The sequence below is a fragment of the Lepeophtheirus salmonis genome, chromosome 1, assembly GCF_016086655.4.
Source record: "Lepeophtheirus salmonis chromosome 1, UVic_Lsal_1.4, whole genome shotgun sequence".
Taxonomy (NCBI): Eukaryota; Metazoa; Arthropoda; class Copepoda; order Siphonostomatoida; family Caligidae; genus Lepeophtheirus; species Lepeophtheirus salmonis.
This window is the reverse complement of record NC_052131.2, coordinates 6,360,084-6,370,707: the sequence shown is the minus strand read 5'-3', so window position 1 is coordinate 6,370,707 and position 10,624 is coordinate 6,360,084. Positions and strand designations below refer to the sequence as shown.

At 28.4% G+C, this 10,624-nt stretch overlaps 1 protein-coding gene across 1 annotated transcript in view; it reads right to left on the bottom strand.

The window, feature by feature from the left end:
- Positions 1-3,708: 3,708 nt before the first annotated feature.
- LOC121115503 (uncharacterized) overlaps positions 3,709-10,624 on the bottom strand; it is a 56,744-nt gene continuing 49,828 nt past the window's right edge. The window contains exon 3 of the mRNA XM_071887572.1: positions 3,709-3,915. Within this exon, the coding sequence (XP_071743673.1) occupies positions 3,844-3,915 (72 nt within the window). The 3' untranslated portion in view covers positions 3,709-3,843. The remainder of the gene's footprint in view (positions 3,916-10,624) is intronic.

Below are 10,624 nucleotides of genomic sequence, written 5' to 3'. Positions count from 1 at the left end.
ATATAATCTTACGGTCGCCCCTCGTCTTAACAATTGTTCTCCCTTTTAATACTCCATTGTGACTACACTTTAAAAATGCAGTAGAAAATTAATGTACTGAATAATACTGGATTTGAAAAACACACTCAATAGTAAAAGCTCTATTACATAAGATCATGGAGCAAGGTATTTTGCGCTTTCCTTTGTCATTATTTTAAAGCACGATTACATAAAAAAGGGAATCAAGTATCTATATATTTAGAGTTACTAATAATTTCCCCCTCCTGTAGTATTTTGTCTTTTTTTCTCAATTAAGAGCCCCCTCACTCCTCTAACGACTTGAATTACATTTCTAAATATCTATCTATACTGTATATATTACCACGGAACATGGTAACATGACTTTATGCTACAGACATTCTTAATAAAACTAATTTTTATGTGGTGGATTTGTCTTTGTAAGAAATAAAGACACAGACTCCTTCTAATGGACCTTTCTTCTTCGTTGATTATTATAATGTACATATTATTATAATGTGGAAGAAGTGGCGTAGCTAAGCCGCTTTTGAGACTAACAATAAAAGAGACCCATCTCTTCTGTTGCAAAACTATTTTGAACTCTTTTTCGACACTTTTGGTCCATCTAAAGCCCTGATACCCAACGCCTCGACTAGACCTTTTGGGTGCATGTTGAGGAGAAGTACTGCAGTGTCTGTAATCCAAACACCGAGATCCTTAAAGCCAGTGTCACCCAGTACTGTGACGCTATGACAAAAGACTAAATCTACAGTAGGTGTCAGGCCTTCTGTCGCAGTCTAGAAGCCATGAGAGGTAATTGGGATTTTGAAAGAATATTTTACAAGTGATATATAACTCAGAGACATGAGACATAACTTCGTAGGCGTTAGACTGGAGAGGCTGGAGCCCCCCCCCCAAAAAAAAAAGTAATAATTAAGAAAAATTTCCTTTTTACTAGAAAATTTAATATTTCAGCCCAATCCTCAGAAATGACAGTTGTTCTCGTTAAAAAGTAAAAACTTATTCGCACAATTGTGATCGATAAAATTATAATACAACATCATATAGGAAACAAAAAAATAATTAAGTTTGAACAGGGGAAATAATTATAGACCGTAAACTAAGCTTCAACATGATAAAATTGGATTTGTTAATATATCTTTTAAATAAGTAACTTAATTGAAATTACATTATTAATAATAGACGTGTTTATTTTTTAGTTATTGCTTATTCACTATCATTGTATAGTTGTTAGGTATAGAAATATACAGTTAAAGCTCCTATGATTGCATAATCCTACCTGTCAACTTATTCCACCAATTAGGCTCGATAAAATCATCACGATAACAAATGACAATTAATATAAGTCATATTATTAGGTACCAAATAATTAAGTTTGAATAAGGATCAATATTATAGACTGTAAACTAAGGTTAAAAATACTTCAATTAGGCATTGAACTCACTCTTATCCAAGTTCATCAATGCCCAAGAAGAAAATGCCAGTACGAATTTCCACACTACGACTCTCGAGCCAAGTATTCCGGAAAGTAATTCTACTGTCATGATTCATGGTAGATGTCTTACATAGTTAGATAAAATCTCATCCTCCTTGCTAATTTTCATAAATTAATAAATATACGCATGTGTACTCTTTAACTGACAAGTTAAACTAGCTACCCACTGTATAAAAGTAGTACGTTCATAGTTACTAAAGTGGAAGGATTTTAGTTATTGTCCCATACATTATATTACATTTTACTTTGATATATTGAAAGTTTTACTCTTCTATATATGTCAACATATTGAGATGGACAAAATAATACAATAAAGACTCATATATATGTGGATAATGGGCCCTACATTTTATAATGTTCTTAAAATATAAACGTATTATGTCTTCTACAAAGTTTCATTTCTTATTTCTACATATTTTTTTATATGTTTTTCCCTCACAGAAGCTTTCAAATGTACATATGCGATGGTAGGTATAACGTTTTTGTGACTATACAGTAGTGCTATTCCAAAGGGTCTTCTAGGTATATACCTATTAATAATGGGTAGTATATACGTAGGTATACAATATACATATTCCATTTTTTCCTATACAAAGCCATTATAGTTCTATAAACTCAACAGTGATGCTCTGGGGTTTTTTTAAAGCCTGTGGGTACTGCATTTTTTGTACTCTGCAATCTATGACGGGTTGTATTTGACTGCAACCCAAAAATTGAGAAAAAATACATACATTTATCTATTTTTTCCCCTAGATATTTAATCGTTTTGTTTAAGGTTCACAATATTATTTAGAAAATTCCTCATAAATCTTTGAACACACAAATTAACATACTGTATGATGACACTTTCTAAATTCCTCTTTTTTATTATTTTAGTTTATGTTACGTTTTTAAATTGTTTTTACATTTATGAAAGGACCTGCCTGCCTCAAACCTAAAGCTCAATTTTAGTTTCTAAAAAAATGTCATTATTTCCAATTCAAGGTTACTCTTTCTATTTTTGAAAAATACGTGCAAAATTCAGTGTTTGCAAAGAACCGTGGTAAAGAGTTGATTTGCTTTAATTTTCAACCTATTTTATAATACTTAAGAGACCTGAAGTGTTATTATTATTTTATTTTTTTGGTTTAGTAAAAAATATGACATTGAAACTTAGTAAAAAAAACTTCAATAATATATGAAGTTCTAGATGATTTATGGAACAACCTATTTGAAAAAGAAAATTAAAAACTAGATAATTATTTCATGTCTTCGACACCCAACCATACATTGCATGTAATTACATAATTATTTTTGAAAATCATGTGTAAATCTTTGCATGCTACTTAGTGTTACACAGAACCTTCAAACTAGTTTAAAAACGTAAATAGTAATGAAAATCGTGTGTATTTTGGGCATGTTAAAAAAAACATAAATCAACATGATAAACCTGACAATTTGAAAAATATTTTGATGTTGAGCAGCTTTCCTGTTATGAGGTTTTATTAAAGCAGCTACAATCAGCTGAGACAAAGGAGGGGTAGAAGGGAATATACAAGGACATTGGTATAATCAAGGAAAAAAAAATTCATTCTTCGGATTACAAATTCTAAAATAACGGATGAGCTAAAAAAAATACACTGTATTTTCATACGGTGAACGTAAACCATATGCCGTCACAAAATATCTCTTTCAAAAATGGCGTCTCTGTGGATGCATAAATAGCACAAAGAACATTGAACTTCATTTTATTTGTGACGTAATCGTAAATATGCTTGCTAAGTTTTCAAGACTGATGGTGGTGTCATGAAAACTATAAAGTACTTTCTTGCTCAACCATCACATATAAATAAGTACTCTTAAAGGAAATGCTCGAAATGACGCGTCAATAATGATACATATAACACAGACACGCATGTAAATCGGATATCCGCAAATAAATAAGGCTAAACCTATAATAATTACTCCCAGGGAACATGTTTTTGCGGTTCGTAAAGTTACATTGATGTTCCAAATATGATAATTACCCCAGAACCATTCCTAAAATTGAATCTTCTACAAAAAAAAAAAAATACAACTATCTATTAATTAGATGTTAAACAATTTTAGGAGCCTTCGAGTAGTCTGCGAATGATGAAAAATGTGAGCCTTCCATATGTTTAGAATTCCTTGATACTATATGTAGGGAGAGAAGGCATAAAAAGATGTTTCATTCAAGGATATAAATTATTTATTCATATTTACAATAGTTTTCGTGAATTTATATAATAATAATCATTCAAATAGGGAATTTTGGTGCAGTTTTACAATTTTTTTCAGTTATAAAAAGACATAATATTCAGATATTTTCCTTAAAGACGATTGGAGTTCAAAGTCGAGGTTGTATTGGTATAGCTGTAGTTATTTTTTAGCATTAGTTTGATCTACAAAGAAAAAAACATGTATAGTTAATTAAAATTACTTAACCCATTCTTTATTGTTCTAAAAATCAAGAAAACCTTTCATAGGGTTCTCAAATTGAGTTTTATTTACGTTTAACCATTTAAACATATGTAGGAACTCATATGAACTACAATTAAATGATGCCATATGGTGTTTCATCACACATATTTGAAGCAAGCAAGTAGTTTTTAACGACCCTCTATTATACCTAACGGTATATTTTAAAACTATTAATATAATGTTGTATAAGAGCTGAAAAAGTTATTTAGATTACAGATGAGGAGTATAATGTCATAATCTGCAGTGTATGATCACGGTATTTATTTATTTTTATTGAAAGATTTATTTTCTTAAAAAAAGGTCATTTGGACAAATTATAACACAGAGCCAAAAAATTAATATTTGATATTTTTTCCCAAAAATTTCATTTTTTGTAAATAGCTATAAATTTAAGAAAAAATTTCCAAAAAATTTAATTATCTTATAATAGCTATGGATTTTGGAATAAAATTTCCAAAAAATTTAATTATCTGATAATAGCCATGGATTTTTGAAAAAAATTAATTATCTGATAATAGCTATGGATTTTTGAATTTTTTTTTGTAAATAATTGAATATTTGATTTATTTTTTTAAATTTCCTTTTTTGTGAATATCTATAGATTTTCATAGATCTTTTTTTTTTTTATTTATTTATTTTTTTTTCCCAAATAATTTAATTTTTGTGAATAACTATTGATTTTTGTTTGTTTTTTTTCAAAAAATTTAATTTTAATGAATAAATATTGATTTTAGAATTTTTTTCAAAATAATTAATTTGTGATTATAGATTTTTGAAATTTTTGATTTTTTTAAAATAGCTATAAATTTTTGGAATTTCTTTTAAAAAAAATAAAAAAATCCATTAATATTTGGTTTTTCTAATTAATTATGACTACTTTATGATGTTCAAAATATGTATGATACGTGTATATTATATTTAATGAATGCGTAATTTGTATCTATATTCGATTATTTTTGAGATTGGGGGAGATTGAGTTTTTTCCAAAAAAAGTGGACATTTGTAAAGTCAAGATATTTTTTAATTCGACTAATACTTGAATCCAACAATGATAAGATTTATGGTGCATTATAAAGCTCAAATGTCCACAGTTGGATCACTCATAAATACGTAATAAATAAGTAGCTTAATACATTAAAATGAAATTATAGTCTAAAACGTTAGTTGGTAATTAGGATGACTGATGTTGTAATAAAATAAGGCGTTATTAAACGAATAAATTGTAACCTGTGAATGATTAAATAAATATATATGTTGCGTAAAAGGTGCAATTTATTACAATTTTGTAACTCGGATAAACAAATTGTACAGTATAACGGTTCATTATATATAATATATTATACACCAATTGATTGTAGATAATTTTGATTGTGAAACAATTCATCGGAAGCAATTTGATCACTAAGAATTTGATTATGATACAATTTCATTGGAAGCAATTTGATAATCGTGTGCACTTTCACTAAAATGTGTACTGTATTTGGAAAAAAGTTCAAAAAAATGATTTTCTAAAATTATTACATTTGATTTTAAAGAATATTTATAAAAAAGTTTTTTTTCTTTAGTGTATTTTGAAGAAAATAATAAAAATTTATATAAAATTTGTTCGAATATAGTTAAATAGGATAATTACTTGTTGAAATAGTTATGTAGTGGGGTTTGACCCACCTTTTGGAACAGCGGTGGAACCCATGGACCAGGATGTATTATAGAATATTATAAGGAGCTGTTTATGGTCAGACAAGTGGCAGTTGTTGGTTTTGATCTCCTTAGGAACCAGTTGTCTAGTTTCACAACATGTTAGCCGTGGTATATTTTTACAAAATAAAATCTTTTCTCTCGTGACAATTTCTTATCATACCATAGTTTGATCGTCCGAATGCAATAGAGATTTCAATGGAAGTGCGCACGATTACCAAATTATTTGCAATGAAACAGTATCATAATCAAATCCTTAAGTATCAATTTGATGCAATCAAATACCCACCATCATTTTAACTTACAATGTAAATGTAATTAAAAAGATGACTCTGTTAGAAATTTAGTAAATTGCCTCAGGATTTTGCACATTGCACTCTGTAATGGGCATATTGCAGATAGCCCGGGTGTTTTACAAAATACTACTTTTAACACATTGTCCGTTACATATATATTACCAAAAATATTTGTCTCTCTATCAGAGTTCTAATAGCACCCATCAATGTCGGATACTACCTTTAGTTAATAATATCCGCCTAATTTTAATTGATGAAAATGAAATCATTGCATTAATTAAATTTTGCTAAGGAAAATAGCTGATCCTGGGATTAAATAAAAATTAATGAGACGTACATAGAAATAGTAAATTGCATCATTGTTTACTTATATACAGTTAGAACTTGTACACAACATTATATTTTATGGTGTATTCAATACATTCGTTGTAAATATGAAATAATAAAAGAAGACCTTTTGTTCACCTATGGTAAGGGCAGAACATCAAAAGGAAGGAAGTTGAGGTGTACTTCTATTTATGTACAATGTGCAGTGTACAATGACAATATCAATACGTGCACAAACATATTTCATGCTTATAGAGTTAAAAAAAATTAACTACCTATGTAATTTATGATTATATTATGCCATTGTTATGATTCATTTAACTACAATTAATTATTGTTGAGCTGTGAGCAATTTCCAAAAAAGTTAAATGAAGAATAGTGCAACAGTTTGAAATAATTGTTTAATACATAGATGCTATTTTCTCAAGAATGAAAGAAGAAGAATTGTAGCATGCAAAAAATAAAAATAATAATAAAATGACGTTATGAGCCAGGAAGTACTGTATCTCGTTACTGAGCCTCATCACAAGTCACATTCATTTATTTTCATATAAAGTACTTCCCATTTTGTTTTCTCTTTTGAAATGAGTTCATTTCCTCTTTTTTATATAACGCGCACTCTCGATTCTATGATTATATTTCTTAGATGAAGGTTCTACTCTCTAAAATGACTTACTGTTATCATAAATACAGACTTTGCTATATTAATGTTGCTGATACTTAAAAATAACAACACCGTATGAATTTTTAGAAAAAAAAAATTAAATTAGAATTTTTGGAAAAAAAATTCAAATTTTTAAAAGAAATAGAACAAAAATCAAAAATCTACAGCTGTTCAGAAAAATTAAATTTTTGTAAAAAAATTCAAAAATTAAATTTTTCAGAAAAAATTTCAAAAATCCACAGCTGTTCACAAATAATTAGATTTTGAGCAAAAATTTCAGATGTTAAATTGTTTGGAAAGAAATTTCCAAAATCCTTACTTAATAAATCATTAAATTTTTGCAAAAAAATTTCAACAATCCACAACCATTTACAAAAAATTATTTATTTTTGGAAAAAGATCCCAAAAATCCACACCTATTGGCCAAAAAATTGGGGGGTGACTACAGCGCTACCAACCCCCTGTGGACGCCCCTGTATGGTAAATGTTACCATTATGATTTCCTTAACATCATATTTTTATCCGACAGAACTATGTTGATTTAAAATTGGAAATTCTAAGCAATTTTTGTATTTTTTCTTGTAGTTGTTGGTAATTTAAACGGTGTTGATTTTTATTTTTCAAATATATTATAATTAATACAATTCTTTAATTCTGAAAAAGGGATAAAATAACTATAAATTGCGGGTAATTACGAAAGACAATAGAGTTTTAGGAAGTTCAAAGTGTAAGTCCTTGTGGGACTTGGAGTAGACTTGAGCATTCAGAGTAAGTTATATCCAAGTCTTCGCTAGGTATGGAGTGGGTTTGCATTACGGTCATGTCTCCATATGTAGCTGCTTGCAGCTAACCTTAAAAAAAAGGGCATGACAGCATTACTGCTCAATTCTCATTTATTCAAAAATTTTGAAAAAACGTAATAAATTTTCTTAAAAATCTAATTTTTTGTGAATAGTCTTTAATTTTGTTCTAAAAAATTTAATAATTGAATTTTTTTCCTAAAATTAAATTTTTTTGTAAAGAAGTGTGGATTTTTGGAATTTTATTCAAAAAATTTAATTTTCGATTTTTTTTTTATAAATAACTATAGATATTTGATATTTTTGACCAAAAAAAATTAAATTTTTTATTCATTTTTTCAAAATAAATCGTAAAAAATAAAATCATGCGGATTCCCCTGAGAAACAACCAAAATTCTTGAAATGTCCTAGATAAATATTCATTTTTTGTATAACGCACTACCATATACTGCAATTATTGAATTATAATTCGTAAGATAACAATAAATAGGGTCACGATGATGTTGGAGGTCATTCAGAAGACTACCGAAATGCTCAATACGGAATTATTGATACATTTGAGTCAAGAATAGCCTCTGTCCAAACCTTTACAATCCCATATTGGTTCGAGGCCCACAGGTTTGGAAAAACTACTCTAGTGGATATCTTCATACATTTATGATCTTTCTTTTGTTAGTACAGTTATTCCCAGTTTGGGCTCCGTGAATTGTAAAGGTCATGAACAAATATATTTTCCCAGAAAAATGTCACCATATTTTTTTTTGTCTTTAAGTCTTAAATCCAAATATTTGTTCAATGATTTAAGAGACACAGTGACTTTACAATTATGAAAAGAATCAGAATTACTGTAGTAGTTGATTGTACAGGTATAATTATTAAAACCTTTAAGTAATGTTTTTTTTATGTGAAACCATTTGAGTGAAGGATAAGTTTTTTTAATATGAGTTGATCTGAATTACAATTTCGATTAAAACTTACAGCAAAAAAATCTATAACTCAATTTAAACTATAGTAGGCTTGCTAGGCTTTGCTCGGGACATTAAGATAAACTAATTCTGAACTCTAATCTATCTTTGGATTAAATTGATTAAAAAATGCATAATAAAATATGTGTATATATATATAATTATAATATTTTTCCTTCTCTAATGCTATTTTACATGTAGAAGCCTCTCCTCCTTATTGCAGTAATTCATTTTTTTCCCCAAAAATCATATAACATGCATCTAATATTAATAAAGTTCTTAATTCAGAAATACCATATATCTGGTTCCCACCTTCTCCTTGCACTCTTACACAAATCCCATCTCTAAGTGTAAGTAAACAGTACACTATTACATTAGCTCCATCTGACCTAGGAATCGTGTTTGAAGTCCATATACATATGGCATATAATACGTGAAACATGTAAGCGAACGCTCAATCACGCTTACAACAAATAGTGTAGAAATTACTTCATTGACATAATATTAAATAAGGCTATTTGTCAACCATTTCTTCTTTTGTTATGGAAAAAGAACACATTCATTGGATTAAAATAGTCAAATGTAGACTAGAGTGTTGTTTTTTTTTAAAGTTGACCAAATTCAAAATTATCATGGATTATGAGATGTGTTTGTGTGTTAGTAAGGACCTCCTAAATTATTTTTGATGTGCAATCAAAAACCGTTACGCTCAATCCGGTCAAAGTTCCACCGTTCCAGAAATACTTCAAAATGAGGTCAAATTAAAAAAAAAAAAAAATCTTATTATAATTATGGCATCAGAAAAGAAAAACTTGGTGTAAAATATTTTTTTAATTTCTTAGAATTTTTTTTACTTTATTATGTGGTAGGTTTACCCATGAATTAACTATTGGCGGCACACAAATATAATTAAATAATTATGGATTTTCTATTTACTCAGCTATTTACATAAATCAATTTTTTCCCAGAACAAGATACAAATGTTCATAAACCTAAACAGTCTTTAAATCCTTGAATAATCAGTAAATTATTTCATGAAATTAGACATTTGAAAGTTTGTATTCAATTTTGATCTTGAGTGATTTGTAACAATTAAATTTTTTGTATCTTTTCTCTTTATCATATGTTTCCAATGGCTGAAAAAAATAAGATTTTTTTTATTTGAATTCATTTTGAAGTACTTCCGGAACGCTAGAACGTTGACCGGATGGAGGGTAACGGTTTTTGATGACACAGAAATCAAAAATTAGGAGGTCATTACCATTACCTAAACACATCTCATGATCTATGATAATTTTGAATTTGGTCAACCTTAAAAAATAGCAAACACTCTACATTACCTACATACCTAAAAAGAGGCCTACGATAGGCTTTATATTGAAATAAAATAATTTTATAAAAACTGTGATGAATGAATTTCACATTTTGTAAATAGGTAAATAATATATTTGAATTTAATAAATGTGTGTATTTTTTCATAAAAATATGACAAATGGCTTTGTGAACTTATGTAATGTCCTTGCAGTAATTTCTCTGTTATTCTACGCTATTATTACGCTCGATTCTTTGCTCACAGGTTTCTAGTTTTATACGCGTAATGTATATTCCCTTCTCTAGGAATAACCGGGGAGCTAACTTTCACACATTGAGTTCAAGAGAATAGTTCCTCCCGAGTGTGTTGTCTATTCAGCTACGTCGTTCCATATTCATGTTTAGAGTACTTGATGTATTATTTAACTATAAGAGTTTCCTAACTACATATTTATCAGACTTGGTGTGGAAGATATCCAATATTTTTAACACGGATTTTCAAGGTCTTTAATCAGTGTTTTAAAGACACTTACAATTTACACATTTATAGCCAGGTACTCAAATAAAAA